Source organism: Stegostoma tigrinum, chromosome 3 (genome assembly GCF_030684315.1).
Source record: "Stegostoma tigrinum isolate sSteTig4 chromosome 3, sSteTig4.hap1, whole genome shotgun sequence".
Taxonomy (NCBI): Eukaryota; Metazoa; Chordata; class Chondrichthyes; order Orectolobiformes; family Stegostomatidae; genus Stegostoma; species Stegostoma tigrinum.
The window spans coordinates 14,844,961-14,861,545 of NC_081356.1; the positions used below are offsets into that span (position 1 = coordinate 14,844,961).

At 43.8% G+C, this 16,585-nt stretch overlaps 1 protein-coding gene across 1 annotated transcript in view; it reads right to left on the reverse strand.

Annotated features, from left to right (window-relative positions):
* The window catches only part of LOC125450563 (neuromedin-K receptor-like), a 65,059-nt gene extending 52,520 nt beyond the window's left edge, over nt 1-12,539 (reverse strand). Inside the window, exon 1 of the mRNA XM_048526571.2 lies at nt 12,007-12,539. Coding sequence (XP_048382528.1) covers nt 12,007-12,416 — 410 coding nt within the window. The 5' untranslated portion in view covers nt 12,417-12,539. The remainder of the gene's footprint in view (nt 1-12,006) is intronic.
* Nucleotides 12,540-16,585: the final 4,046 nt, after the last annotated feature.

Consider the following 16,585-nt stretch of genomic DNA (forward strand, 5'->3'; position numbering starts at 1 on the left):
TCATGGGATGGATTAAAGAGCGAATGTGACTTTGTTATAATTTGGAAGTCACCACTGGCAGCAGTTACTAACACACACATATATATGTACAAGTGCACGAGTAAACATCATAATATGACTTATAACACAGGATTTTGGCACTTAGATGCATTTAAAGCTAGCATACGATTCCAGGAACTGTAGCACCATTGAATAAACAGAATGATTTGCAGCAATTTTCATTTGTGCCAAAGGACATCATAACACATTAGTCCAGAGTTCTGTTTTTTGCAGTTCTCACAATTATCAGGGGATGTTTGTGAAAGCAACTGCGCTATTTCAACACAATATTTCCCTAGGCTTGGAACTCCTACTCTGTAATGTCACATAGATTGTCTTGGTGGCGCATTTGATACTAATGCAGCAGGCACATAAAAAATGCGGAATTACCATAGCTAGGAGCTATATACTGTCTTTTGCATAAGCGAAAAATGATTTAAGTGTATATTTATTTCTCTAAAAATCTTACAAATGATGCATGCTTCCATTATTTCTAATGAAGCTATTCTGTTATGTATTACCAATTTGAATCTCATTTCAATAATCCCAGTGAATTTGGCTTTGTCAACTACCACAACACCATTACAAGCTCTAGCTTACTGCCTGTAGCCTAGCAAAATAAAAAGCTCTCATTGCAGGCAAAACGCATTAATATGGTCATGTTGTGGCTTATGATGAATCCCTTTTTCGTATTCTTGGTGTTGCAGAGGCCCCACATTCTGCGAGACTGTAACATTCAGAGCACTCTCAAACGGTTGTTACTTTGACTGTTCCAAAGTATTGTAGGCAATTGCACCTAGAAATAGAAATGGGGCTTGTTGCATTTTGTCATTTAGTACCGTTCAAGGATCAAAGTCTACAAAGTTGACAGGCAGAGAGACTGCTGGTCAGTGGGTACGCGGGTGAAAGGGAGTGGGAACAAAATAGACTCCATGCTAGCTAGTGTGGCTTTAAGGTGTACTGTCAGGAAAGCAGCTAAACTTGAGGACTTAGATGCAGCTAGATTTCAGGGAGAAATTCTAAGAGTTAATACACAGCTGGTGTTGGAGTCGAGGCTTTAGAAAAGTCCTGGGAGTTGAAAGAATAATTCAATACAGCAGACAATGGAGGGAGCAATGAAAAAACAACAAACAGACGAAGTAACTGCGGAAGATTAGAGTTTGGGGAAGAAACCCCGCAAAAGTTTTAATTTTAACAGTAAAGCTAGTTGTTCATGAAAAGCTGGAGCTATGTCTGTGAATAAGTACTGGAGTGCAGTTTTTGGAAGTCTACCCAAACATTGACCCAGAAAAAAGATGGTGACTGATCAGAATTGGGGCAGTTATTGATGCAGTCCATGACAGCGTGGTACCTGAGTGAGAGTTCCAAGCCCAGATTAATATAAGTAAAGAACTATAATCCTTTGTGAAGTTCAATGAAATTTGAAGACCTACCATGTTATCAGTTGCCACGTCTATAGATTCTGGGATAGCTCCTGTGGACTGAAATATAGCAAATGTCACCACATTCTTTAAGAAGGGAAAGACAGCTGAAGCAGCAGCTACAACACCTTAGCCTTACATCTGTAGTAGGGAAAATTCCATAATTTACTTTAAAGGATGGAAAAATAGGGACCTGATGAATAACGATTAACTTATTGATTGATTGTTGTCACATGTACTGAGATACAATGAAATGGGTTGTTTGCATGCCATACAGGCAGATTGTACTGTAGAAAGTACATCAGGCTAGCAGAAGAGTGCAGAATATAGTGTTACAGCCATGCAGAAGGTGCAGTGACAGAGAGATCAGAAATAATATTTGAGAGGTCCATTTGAAAGTCTGATAACAGCAGGGAAGAAGCTATTCTCGATGATAATAATGATCTGATTGGGCATAGTTAGCATGGATTTGTGAATAGAAAATTGTGTTTGATGAATGTGTCGAAATTTTCTTTGAAGCTGTTACTAAGAAAATTGATAAGTCGATGGACATAGCATACTTAGAAATAAACCCTAAAGAACTGCAGATGCTGTAAATCAGGAACAGAAACAAAGTTGCTGGAAAAGCTCAACAGGTCTGGCATCATCTGTGAAGGAAGAGACAGAGTTAGGTTTCGGGTCTGGTGACCCTTCCTCAGACTGTTCTGAGGAAGGCTCACCAGACCTGAAACGTTAATTCAGTTTTTTCCTTCACAGAGGCTGCCAGACTTGCTGAGCTTTTCCAGCAACTTTGTTTTTGTTCATAGTATACTTAGATTTTGAGAAGGCATTTAATAAAGTCCCCCACAGAAAGCTGGTTACAAAAGTAAACGATCATTGGTAAGGAGATAATCCTCCGGCATGAATTAACGATTCTGGAATCTGGAAACTGGAATCTTGTACCCAAGAGGGTATGGAAGCACAGTCTTTGGGTTTGTTTAAGGTGGAGATTGATAAATTTCTGATCACTGTGATTATTGATAAATTTCTGAGTGTACATGATTATAGGAAGTGGGTTAGTAAAAGTGTTGATCAGCTGGGACTGTAGTGAATGGCAGGGCAGGCTTGACAAGGTGAATGGGCTATTCCTGCTTCCATGTTTCTAAAGTTTAGAGGAAACTGCTGCAAAATCCATTGGATCTATGTTTATCACATTTATTATTTGATGCGTGCTGTAGGCTGTTTGATCATAATCTATTACCTGCGCTTAGCATATTTTAACACCCAGACAGTGGATCTTCAGTCCGCCTCCCCCTCTCTCCCTATTTATTCCAGAACCCTTACCCCATCCCCCTCTCTGATGAAGGGTCTAGGCCCGAAACGTCAGCTTTTGTGCTCCTGAGATGCTGCTTATCCTGCTGTGTTCATCCAGCTTCACACTATTATTAGCGGAATTCAAGTTGTGTTTCTATTATAAATTATATAACTACTCAAATGTTGAACTGTAAAGTTGATTGTCATCGCTTCAACACCATGGAATATTGAGGCTTTAGTTTCTTGGAAACTCACTTAGATTTCAGGCTTTGTCCACTTTAAGAAAAATGCTACTGGTTCCCAGCCAGAAATAACATAGATTTGTTGGTGTCATCAGAATCTTTATTTTTTGAGCAGTGAGACTCATCTGGAAAGGTCTCCAAATTTGCCCAAATTCCCGGATTTCTCCATCTTCTACACTCAAAAAAATTGACTACTACTGGGCAGCAAAGACAGAAGTTGACTCTTAAGATTGCTGAGCGTAATTCACTCCAGCACGTTGTGCAAACTGAATTTAAAAAGTGTGTACAGTATGTCGATATATCAAGCAAATTGATTTGAGCAAATTGCCATTGTTGTTGTGAAGAGATGCGATCCAAATATTAATGTTTGAAAGATTGTGTGGACTGTATAAAATGTCTTGATTTTTAAACAAAGGAGACTTTGCTAATATAAAGGCACCGGATAGAACAGCAACAAACTTGCACCTGCAACAAGCAAGGAGCTCAGTTGGAGTCATGGAAAATTTTCAGAAAGAAATCACAAAGGTCAGTTTGAGAGTGTGATATAACTTCTGCACTTTTTTTAACACAGTGAATGAGAATTTGACATGCCTGAAATGCAACAATCCATTGCTCCCTCACAGTTCATTTGTAGCTTCTTTCAGCAAAGTATGTGTGGGTTGAAAACCCAGAGGAAGCCAGCTTTACCAGCCAAGAGAGTACCTGAAGAGGATTTTCTTTGAATCAGACCCACCAAGCAAAGAGAATTCACCCACATACAACTTTCCAGGAAGGCACCTGGTACCAACTTCTGTGTGCAGGATAGCTTCAGAATCAAAACATGCTTTGGGACATCCACAACTCTTTTTAAACAATAAGTTTAACTATTATTTGACCAAGTACTTTAAAGTTAACACCCTGCAAAATTTTCATTGCTTTGTTTTACCCATCCTTGAATGTGTGAGTTAATTATATTTTTAAAAGGTATACATGTAAGTATTTAAATAATCCAAAATAAACAAATAACTACACATGGTGGAAATTTGATACTAAACCAGAAATTGAAGAAAGTTCTTCAAAGTGGGTCACTGGACTTGAAAATGGTAATTCTGCTTTCTCTCCACAGATGCTGCCACACCTGTTGAGTTTCTACAGCCATTTCTGTTTATGTTTGAATGATCCAAACTCTTTATCAAAAAGTTTTGCAACTTTGAGTAAGTTTGTTTCTGGTAACAAGCCAATTATTTGCTGTTAACTGGTTGTATCACCGTTCTGGTTACACTTAAAATGTGCTGTGGCTAGAAAAGAAAACAGTGCAGCTCTCCAGTCTTGGTCAGAACACGTATGCTTTGGGCTCATCCAACACTGAACCTTTAGACAATGACACCTGATCAGAAGCCAGGCATTTATTTTAAAAAGTGAAGGTTTCTTTTTCAGAATGTAAAAAGTCACACTAACTGAAATTTCGACTTTTAAAGCAAGTGTGCAGCAGAAACATTGTGGTGCTTCAAAGGCATTCCTCACTGATGAACTGAAAAGTATGGCTGGGCAGTTGAAGATAGAATGTCTATCAAAAACTAAGAAAAGAAATCCTAAAGCTAGTGCTCAACAATCAGGATGTTACATTAGGAGAGCAAAAGGTAAGTGTAAAACTGAAAGCAGGCAAATGGCAAAGATTCAGTTAGAACAGAAAAGATCAGAACTAGAATTTCATAGAGAAGAGAGGTGAAAAGAAAACAGAAAAAGCATCTCAAAGATAAAAATAGGAGACATTGGGAAAGGAGACAGAAGGAGAGTGAGAAAGTGCAACTTTAAAGAAAAAGAAGAGGAAAAAGAGAGACGGAGTGAGAAATTCCAATTTAAAAAGTCTGGAACTAAGAAGGGTGACTGCCCTTGAATTCAGTGGAAGTTCTGATGGGTAAAGATCTGTCTGCAATTCAGGGCTAAGTGTGGAGCCGTTTAAATTTGTCAAAGCCATCCCAAAGTTTGTAAAAGGATGTAGAGATGTTCTTCATTTTGTTTGAAAGAATAGCCCAACAAATGAAGTGGTCCATAGAAAGCTCGACACTGCTTAATGTGGGGCAGGCAGACTGGCAAAGCTCATAGAGTTAATGCCATGCTTTCTGAGGAGGGGTCTGCAGATTGGGAGATGGCCAAAAGGGTGAAATTCACTGCCCAAGTTGCTCATTGAGGTTTACATCCAGAACTCTCAAAACTTCCAGAAGTAGCCTGGGTTGACCTTCACTGAGTTTGAGATGGTAAGACAACTGACCTTTGATCGCTGAATGTGGCGATTAAAGTAGACACCGCCAAGGTTGTGATTCGCATTTAGGAATTAAAATTCTTTTGACATCAATAAGAACTCACACAGAGGACCAAAGGATTTCAACAGCAAGACAAGCAGCTAAAGTAGGTAATGATTATGAGCTCATCTACAAGCTCCTATCTGAAAGGAAATCGCACATATCTGAGAAACGTAGAGCTGGGAGGGGAGATGGAGGGTCTAGGCCCGAAACATCAGCTTTTGTGCTCCTGAGATGCTGCTTAGCCTGCTGTGTTCATCCAGCTCCACACTTTGTTACCTGCTTATTCATGTCCACTTTAGCAGAGCCAAGGACTGGGTTTCTCATATGGGAAAAAAGCTAATCATTGGACTTGAGCCATCATTTGCAAAGACCCGATTCACTTTCACATATAGAGCTCAGCATCAACTCCAAAACTTTTATTATTCTTCATGAATTATCCACAGTGCTGAGAAGTAGAGAGCTCCAGGATTTTGACCCAGGATCATTGATTGAATTGTGACTCAGTTTCAAATCAGGATGATGTGTGGTGTGGAGGCAAACATTTTGAAAGGGTGGTTTTCCCACATACCAGCTACCTTTGTCCTCCTAGGTGGGAGATTACAGGTTTGGGAAGTGCTGTTATAGGACCCTAGGTGAGTTACTGCAAGGCATCTTATAGATGCTGCCACAATATGTTGGTGGTGAAGAGAGTGAACGTTGAAAGTAGTGGATGGAGCAATAACAACATGAGTTGCTTTGTTTTGGATGGTGTTGAGCTTCTCAAGTTTGTTTGGAGTTGTATTTACCCAGGCAAGTGGAGTGTATTCCATAACAATCCTGAATTGTGCAGCAAGTGTATGTATTCCATTACAATACTGACTTGTGCCTTGTAGATGGTGGACAAGCACTGGATAGACAGGAGGTGAGCTGTTCACTGTAGCATTCCTAGCTCTGACATGCTTTTGAAGCCACAGTATTTGTATGATTGAGCCAATTCAGTTTCTGGTTAATTGTAACCCCTCTGCCCCAATGTATAATAGTGCTGGGTGGTACCTGATGTGCACAACTGCAAAAATTTAGTCTAATCATTCTAAAATGTGTTATTAGTTAAACATTTCCATGCACCTTTCAGCATCAAATGTTTTATGGTACAACTGATTAGAAGGGCAAGGTAAGAAAGGTAACGATACAAAGTACAAAGGCGCAAAGCATGAACTGACAGCAGGACCAGTACTGTTTATTATTCAATGGGATTTAAGGATTGAATAGGAAACAGAAGGATGATTCAGAGGAATGAATTGGAGACAAGTCAGATAGACAACAGAAAAAGTAAAAGGGAATGATTGGGTTATGGACAGGAAAGAGAGGGAGAAGAAAGGAATATTAACAGAGCATAAAGGTATCATAGTGAGCACATTTGAACCAGGAGCATGAGCAGGCCAGTCAGCCCCTTGACCCTGCTCTGCCATTGAATAAAATCATAGCTGATATGATAGTAACCTCGACTCCATATTTCCACATTCCTCAATAAACGTTCCCCTCACAAGAATCTATCTAACTCTGCCTTAAAAATATTCAAAGATTCTGCTTCCACCATATTTTCAGGAAGAGAGTTCCAAAGACTCAAGACCATAACAGAGAAAAGGCTTCTCCTCATCTCTGTTTTAAATGGATTACTCCTGATTGTTACGCACTCAAGGCCTAAACATCCTTCAACAGCTGGTAGACTTACAGAGGTGGTTACACAGCAGGATCAGTCAGATAGATGGATGGCTCTCAGGAAAGGTAAGGAGGTAGTTCAGAAGTCTCCTGTAGCTAATCTTATGCCAAATAGATAGTTCGTTTTGGATAGTGTTGAGGGGGACACTGTCTCAGAGTAAAATAGAAGTGGCATTCAGTTCTTGGGTACTAGAAATCAATCTTATGTTAAGTGGGGTTCGTCAACATTTAAAAGAATAATCGTTATAGGGAACTGTCCTGTCAGGGCACAGACAGGAGATTCTGCAGGCTTGACCATGAATCTAGAATACTACATTGCCTTTCTGGTTCCAGGGGAGAGTTTGAAACTGGAAGTTGTTGTACACGTTGGTAGGAATGACATGGTGAAGGAAAGTGTTGAGGCTTTGCAGAGTGAATGTAGGAGATTAGGGAGAAGGCTAAAAAGACGAGCCTCAAAGGTTTGCTCTATGGTTTGTTCCTGGTGCCATGTTCCATTGAGAGTAGGAATAAAAAGATAGGGCAGATAAATTAATGGCTGAAGAGGTGGTGTTTAATGTGCAAGGGGTCAGATTTTTGGATCACTTGGATCCAGAAAAGACATGTTCAAAAGGGCTGGGTTTCAAATGAACTGGAAAGAGACCAATATCCTGGCAGGGATATTTGCTAGTTCTAATTTGGGAGTCTTTAAACTAGTAGAGAGGCAGGGTGTCAGGATTCCTAGGCAGTAGTAAAAATAGAAAGACAGATGAGGTTATTTTGAACCAGAAAAGAACAAGATAAGTAGAAAAGGCAGACAAGAACAAATTAGAGAACAAAACAACTCTGATGAATTAAGTGGCATTTATTTCAAAGCAAGGAGTCTTAAGGTAAGGCTAATGAACTCAGCGCACGTATGGGAATATGGGACCGGGACATCGTAGTTATTACAGAAACTTGGCTGAAAGAAGGACAGGACTGGCAGTTCAGCTATATGGGTTTTAGTTGCTACAGGAAGGATGGAAAGGGAGGCAAGAAAGGTGGGGAAATTGTGTTTTTGATTAAGGAAAATGTTACCGCTGTGCTTAGAGAGGATATTTCTGAGGGATCATCCAGTGAAAATATAGGGTTGAAATTAGAAATAAGAAAGGCTGATCACCTTGATGGGATTGTACTATCGACTTGCCCCCAATAGTCTGAGGGAAATTGAGGTACAAATGCTTAGAGCAATCTCAGATATATTTAAGAATTATAGTGCTGTAACTGTTGGCGATTTTAATTTTTGAAACATTGACTGGGACTGAAATAATGTTAATGGCTTGGACGGTGAGGAACGTATTAAATGTATTCAAGAACATTTCCTTTATCAATATGTAAATATACCTATTAGAGAAGAAGCAAAAACTTCACCTTCTTTTGGGAAATAAGGCAGGTCAAGTGGCTGGAGTGTTAGAAGGGGAATTCTTTGAAATTAGTGATCATAATTCTATTAGTTTTAAAATTGTTATTGAAAAGGATAAGTCTTCCATAAAAGTTAAAGTTATTAATTGGAGTAAGGCAAATTTTAATGGTACAAGTCAAGAACCTTCAAACGTTGATTGCAGTAGACTGTACACAGGTAAAGGGATGGCTGACAAGGGAGAGGCTCTTAAAAGTGGTATAACAAGAGTTCAGAGGCATTATGTTCCTATTAGAGTGAAGGGTAAAGCTGGCAAGAGCATGGAACAACCTGACCAAGACTCTTCAGATCTTGTATGTTTCAATCAAGTCACATCCTACTTTTCTAAACTCCAATGATACAAGTTTAGCCTACCCAACCTTCTGCCATAAAAGATGTAACACCTTATATTTTTACTTCCTTTTCTGGCTCAGAGAGCTGGGTTTTAGCAAAGTGATGTTAAAAAACAGTTTTCCCCAGCTGGTGAAGCTGGAACCAGGGTACATAATCTCAGAATAAGGGTTATGACTTTTAACGCTGAGATGAGGAGGAATTTCTTCAGTCTGATGACAGCAAATCTTTGGAATTCTCTACCCAAAAGGTAAATTAAGCTCAATTATTGATTAAGTTTAAGATAGTTTCTGGAGACTAAGTAGACATGGAGTTATATGGGGATAGTGGCAAACATGGAGGTATATGGATTTAGTGGTGAACATGGAGGTATATGGGGATAGTGGTGAACACGGAGGTATATGGGGATAGTGGCAAACATGGAGGTATATGGGGATAGTGGTGAAATGGAGGTATATGGGGATAGTGGCGAACATGGAGGTATATGGGGATAGTGGTGAAATGGAGGTATATGGGGATAGTGGCGAACACGAAGGTATATGGATTTAGTGGTGAACATGGAGGTATATGGAGATAGTGGTGAACACGGAGGTATATGGATTTAGTGGTGAACATGGAGGTATATGGGGATAGTGGCGAACATGGAGGTTTATGGAGATAGTGGCGAACACGGAGGTATATGGATTTAGTGGTGAACATGGAGGTATATGGGGATAGTGGCGAACACGGAGGTATATGGATTTAGTGGTGAACACGGAGGTATATGGGGAAAGTGGTGAACATGGAGGTTTATGGAGATAGTGGCGAACACGAAGGTATATGGATTTAGTGGTGAACATGGAGGTATATGGGGATAGTGGCGAACACGGAGGTATATGGATTTAGTGGTGAACACGGAGGTATACGGGGATAGTGGTGAACACGGAGGTATACGGGGATAGTGGCGAACACGAAGGTACATGGATTTAGTGGTGAACATGGAGGTATATGGGGATAGTGGTGAACACGGAGGTATACGGGGATAGTGGCGAACATGGAGGTTTATGGAGATAGTGGTGAACACGGAGGTATATGGATTTAGTGGTGAACATGGAGGTATATGGGGATAGTGGTGAACACGGAGGTATATGCATTTAGTGGTGAACATGGAGGCATATGGGGATAGTGGCGAACATGGAGGTTTATGGAGATAGTGGCGAACACGGAGGTATATGGGGATAGTGGCGAACATGTAGGTTTATGGAAATAGTGGCAAACACGGATGTATATGGATTTAGTGGTGAACATGGAGATATATGGGGATAGTGGTGAACACGGAGGTATATGGATTTAGTGGGGAACATGGAGATATATGGGGATAGTGGTGAACATGGAGGTATATGGATTTAGTGGTGAACATGGAGGTATATGGGGATAGTAGTGGAAGTGGGGTGACCTGTATTATTATCCATAATCTGATTGAATGGCAGGGATTTGACAGGTTTACTCCTGTTCCTTTGCGCCAAAGCATCGCTGAAGGTACTTGCCCAGTTTATTACCAAAGTAGACTTTCTGTGAAATCAGCCAGTAATGAGCAAATCCAGCAAGTTCTTCAAAACAAAATGCGGTGTGGTTAGCACTGCTGTCCCTTAGAGCCAAGGACTTGGGTTTGATTCTAGCCTCGGGCGACTGTCTGTGTGGTGTTTGCACGTGTCTGCGTGGCTTTCCTCTGGGTGCTCCCGCAGCTCGAAGACGTGAGGGTGGATTGGCCATGCCCCTGGACTAGCCCCTGGTGTCCAGGAATGTGCAGGTTAGGTGGATTAGCTATAGGAAAGGCACGGTCACAGGGGTGGGGCGGGGGTCTGGGTGGGATGCTCTTCGGGAGGGTCAGTGAGGCTCGATGGGCCGAACGGTCTCTTTCTGCACTGTAGGGGTTCTGTGAAGGCTGAGGGAGAGATGCACCTCCTCCAAAGCAAATGACCTATATTTTCTCCCGGATTGACAACTTCACCTCCTTGAATTCGCCGGCCCATTTCTACAGTCAGAAAGTAAAGGGAAAAGCAAAAATACAGCCAGAGTTGCAAATCTAAAACGAAAGCCCGGGAACGTTGGTAAGAACCAGAGGAGCGGGAAGTATATGCAGAGTGCAAGTTAACGTCAATCATCCTTGGCGCGAACCATTTCGTTCACATTAATAATGATGTGAGCCGTGAACCGAATAGCATTTTGCCGTCGAGATTTTACCAAACAGATCAGAAACTTAAAGACGAGACAGTAGGAACTGCAGATGCTGGAGAATCTGAGATAACAAGGTGTAGAGCCGGATGAACACAGCAGGCCAAGCAGCATCAGAGGAGCAGGAAGGCTGGCATTTCGGGTCTAAATTTTCTGAAGAAGGGTCCAGACCCGAAGTGTCAGCCTTCCTGCTCCTCTGATGCTGCCTGGCCTGCTGTGATCATCCGGCTCTACACCTTGTTGTCTCAAAAACTGAAAGAAACCGCCTTTTGTAAAAATGAGTCGTCCGCTTTGGTAAAGAAACGATGGGATCACCAAACAAGCAGGGGCAGTGCGAATGGCTGCAATGTCATGTATCCGCCTTTTGCTCAAATTCTTTCTTACAGTCTCTCTTTTGCAATCCCTTGCAAAATCACTTCTGTTAGCTCCGTCTCAGCACCCAGTTTGTCTCCCCATATTACGGAAATTCATCTAGCTTAGGGTCAGACGCTGTTTAAAGCCTCTCCACAGTGTGGATCAACTGTCATTCTGCCCTTCACCACTCTCCAAGTTGCATCCTCTCTCGGTTTACACTATGAGCTGTCGAGGCTGCAGTCCCGGGCTTTCCCCGAAGTTGCCTGAATCACAGTCTCTCTCAGAGTGGGAGCGAGGAATGAAACTACCAACTCACTTTCAGCGCCTGGCTCACGGCGAGGAAAGAGGGAATGTCACCTTTTTTGGAAATTCTCGAAGAAGCGACTCTGCAAACCCCCTACACCCTCCCCCTCCCCTTCCGTGCTAGGTAAGCTCAGCGGGGCTGTTTTGTATGGCCAGTGAAGAGAGAGAGCTCGGGGTAGACGGAGCGCAGAGGTGCCCACCCACAGAGACCTTCAGCCTGGGGTGCTGAGGTGGGTTGGGGGGGGGGGGGTGCAGGGAGGAAGGAGTTCCCACATCTTGGGGCAGGGGGTTTGCTATACAGCAGTAAGTCAATCTCCCTGCTCTAAAACCCCGAGTGAGGGTGACTGGAGGAGGAGGGGGGGAGGTTGGTGTGTGTAGAAAAAGCCCCTTACCTGTCAACAGCGATAGCAGCCATGGAGTAGATGCTGGCGAACATCGCAGCGATGGGAAAGAAGTTGTGGAAACGGCAGTAAGTCTCCCCGAAATACCAGTCGTTGTGCAGGGCGTAAACGAAATTGACCAAAGTGTTGAAAGCGGCCATGGAGGCGTCCGAGAAGGCCAGGTTGACGAGGAAATAGTTGGTGACCGTCCTCATGCGCTTGTGGGCTAAGATGATCCAGATGACGATGAGGTTCCCGAACACAGCCACCAGCACCACCGAGCCATAGGCGAGGGACCACAGGCTGATCTTCCAGGAAGGCTGCACGAACTGGTTGGTGTAATTGGCCCAAGGATGCTCGGAGGCAGCTGCCCGGCTCTCGTTAGCCCAAAGGCTGGTGCCATTCGATGTCAGAGCGCCCATCCTCCCTGGCAGAGTGTGTACAGTGGGGCAGTGAGTGGAGAGGCGGGGCTGGGTAGGTGGGAGGTGGCGGATTTACCCACTTTCTGTCGCCAGGCAAGCGATGGCCAAGACTAAACCCAGGCAGTGTCCGGCAGCTGGAGCAGACCTCGCTTCTTTTAATCGCCTCTCTAGGGAGGGATGGGCTGGGCCGGGGGGTGGCTGCGGGGGAGGACACAGCCTTTCTATGCAGTGACACAGCCTGGGTGTGGATAGGCTGCGTGCAGCACACCTCCACCAAACCCCCACCTCCCCCAGCCACACCTCCTGCCCTCCACCGCCCGGATTGGCACGGGAGAGGGAGAAGGCAGTGAGAGAGAAGCCAACTTTCCCAGCCCTGGCAGCTCGCTCCCAACCTGTTGGTCCTGAGAAATGAAAAGTATCTGATCACAGACTGAGAGGGGGCTCTGAGGGGGGATAGCGTGAGAAATGACACTCTCAGCAACGGTTCGTCCATGGGTTTAATGCGGAGGTTAGGGGGGGGGGGATTTTATTCACATCCATTCTGGGCTCCACAAGCAGGGGTTCTTCCACTGATAGTGATCTGGCTCCTGTGCCGGGTCAGGCAACGGCAGCAGAGTGCGCGCCGCTAAAAGATATTTCTGTAACATTCAGTCGCGTATCACTCTCGGCTCGTATTCCCAGGCGTGTACTTCAGGTCTGTTCTGAGGCTTGGTCACATGGAGCTGGGCAGTCTTTAAGTCCAAACCCATTCGCAATGGGCCATAGTTCTACAAATAGGCCACTCAGTCCGTCTAGTCTGTGGCAGGATTCTACTAGCTCATACTTGATGTTATCTCTCGCCCAGCGAACTGCCTTGGCTCCAAATTTCATCATGGAACAGAGAGAGAGAGAGATCTTTCGATCACCGTTCGTGAAAACTCCAAACGCACTGAATCCCTGAACCTTTGAGGAGCAGGAAAACCACGTTCCCCTGACCCTATTGTCAAAAAAAAATGCGGTTCCTACATTTGGCACCTCAGTGTCCGAAATCTGATATTAAAACTGACCAGACAGATTCGGCCACTGAGAGGACACTGGTCCGAATGTAAGCAGACAGGTTCCCTCGCTCCGACACCCTGAACAACATTTCTCCCTCTGCTGTATGGGGTTTGAACGGGCCACTCCCTTCACTTGCTGGTTGTGGGATCTTGCTGTGCTGTCATTGCCTGCCATGCTCGGTAGCAGCAGTGTGGAAATTAAGCGCTCAGTTGGAGGGCAAAACGAGTTGGAATGCACAGAGAGGCTGGACATTCTTGCAGAAATCCCGCATGGCATTTGTTCGCGGTGGATAAAACTGTTCATTTTTTTTCAACTCCAGGCCGAAGTACCTCAACAGTGGAATGCCGTCTCCAGACTCAAGCCCACACAGTGCAAGTAACACACAGATACGCTATGAATTTACGTTCTGCCCTGGAACATGGCACAGCTCCCGGAGTTCACCCAGTGGCCTCGAGTCTTGACGGACCATCGGCAAAATCAAGTATTACTTACAATTTCAATCCTGCCGTCCCCTCACACCCACCCACACACACATTTCTAGTACCTGTGGTTGACTGCGTTCGGGGTAGTTTAACCAAACCAAAACCGCTGTTGCAAATCTAACATCGCGGATCATCGAGCAGGCTAATTCAGCAGAGAGGTAGCAAGAACTGTAGGTGTTGGAGCCAGAGATAACACATTGTGGAGCTGGAGGAACACAGCAGGAGCTCCTTTGATGCTACCTGGCCTGCTGTGTTCCTGCAGCTCCACACTGTGTTATCTCTAATTCAGCAGAGAGCTAGGTCCAAACTGTGTTAATATTAGTAACAGCACCAGGAGTGCTTTCGATGTAGCAGAGGGGGCTGTGGGGAGCGATGATTGAGATGTATAAGGTTAGGAGGGGCGGAGATCGATGGACGGGAAGAAATATTTCCCCTCAATGGAGGGTTCAATGGCGGCGGAGGGGGTGGGTGCAGACATGAGATATGCTGCTGAACATTCAGCTGTTCTGAAGATTTTTCTTTGCTCAGCAGATGGTGGGCATCTGCTGTAAGGGTGGTAGAGGCAGAACCCGTGTAAAATTTAAGGAGTATTTGCTTTGCCAAGGCCATGGGCCGAATGATGGCAAATGCAGTTAGAACGTTAGCAGACGGTTTTCGACCAGTGCAGACTAGATGGGCTGAAAGGCTTTTTTTCTCTGTGCAGTGGACCCCCTATGATTCATCACCATTATGGGACTTTTTTTATTTTTTAAAAAAGTCACCCAAGAGTGACGTGCAGGGGGAGTTTCAGAAGGGTTGAGGCCTAAAACGTCAGCTTTTGTGCTCCTAAGATGCTGCTTGGCCTGCTGTGTTCATCCAGCTTCACACTTTGTTATCTTTATTGGGTTGACTTGTTAGTATTTCCATTACAATCAAGTAAGTCTAAGAAGTTGATCTACAGGGGCATTCTGCAGAGCCTTGAAGAGGCCATTCTCTTGACTAGCAGACGGGGGACAAAGAGGTGTTCTCATTGCATCCTACAGTTTTACTGCAGCATGGATTAATCAAAATGATAACAAACCATGCTAAAAGGAAGCAAGGAGTAAAGATTTTTGGTCTTGGACCAATCGAAGCTAGATTTCAAAAAATAGACTTGATAAGCAGAAAACCATTTTATACAACATGAGAAGGGGCAGCTGATTGGTTGCACCATCATTGACTCAGAAATGTGCTACAAACTGTTCACTATCCATCTTAATTCTCAGAGTAGGCAGGTAGATTCTGATTACACAGGATGTTGCCATGGAAATCTAGTAGAGATTAACTGTCTCCTCGACCCCTATTTATTGAAAAAGATTTTCCATTAGAAATGGGGTCACGGAGACAGCCAAATTCGTCGAGAATTAAGATTGACTGTTAACATATTTGCATGTCAATGATGGCCCAACCAATCAGCACCCTTTTCTCATGCAACATAAAGTGGTATCCTGTTTCTCACTTCATTCCAATCAGTGCAAGGCAAAAACATTCACTCCTTTCGCCATTTAGCAATATTCAATTTCTGTACTATCAAGAATAGCTGGGCTAAAAGAGTTAAGTTCGGAAGACTGGTTGCACAAGTTAAGCTTGTATTTCTTTGAACATCGAAGATCTAATTGGATGGTTAAAATAATTGAAGGAGTTATTTCAGTAGACAGGGATAAACTGTACGGGGGACCTCAGAAAAAGGAGAAGCTTATAATTTAAAGCAGACAGTTCAACTACAATGTCAAAAGGCACTTCACACAAGCAAAGTGGAAATCTGAAACTCTATCTATCTAAGTATTTTGAGATTAGGTCAATTCAAATGGAAATTGACATCTTTTTGTTAAGTGAGGCTTTAAGGATGACAGAATCAAGGCTGCTCAATGGATTTGCTCAATGGCCAGTCCTACACTTGCCCTCTCCCACTACTCCTTTCTCGGTACATCAATGACTGTTTCGGTGCTCCTTCGAGCTCCTGCCAGGGCCTTGAAAAATGTGTTCATTTTGCCTCCAATTTCCACCCCTCTATAACTTGCACAGCATCCATTTTTGACAGTTCCCTTCCTTTTTTGACCTCTCCATCTCCATTTCAGGGAATAAACTATCCACTGCCATCCACTACAAAGCCACTCATAGCTACCTTCACTACATCCTGCAAGGACTCCATCCCAATCTCTCAGTTCCTTTGCCCATGTCGTATCTGTTCAGACGATGCCAGCGTCCAAAACAGTGGACCTCCTTCTTCCGTAACCATGGTTTCGTGCCCACTGTGATTGACAGGTCCCTCAACTACATCCAACCTATCAATAGTACTTCTGCCTTTGCCCCTTCCCATCACTCACAACAGCGTGTTCGAGTTCCCCTTGTCCTCACTTTTCATCCCGCTAGCCTCCACATTCGAAGGACTATTCCCTGCCATTTCAGACAACTCCAGCAGAACGCCACCACCAAACACATCTTGCCCTCACTCCCACTGTCTGCATTTCACAGGGATTGTTCCCTCTGGGACAGCCTGGTCCATTCCACCATCATTAACCCCGCCCCACCCCGCCCACTTCCCATGTAACTGCAGAAGGTGTAACACCTGCCCCTTCACCTCCTTCCTGCCTCACCACTGCTGAACACTACGGGCAATTTAGCATGGCC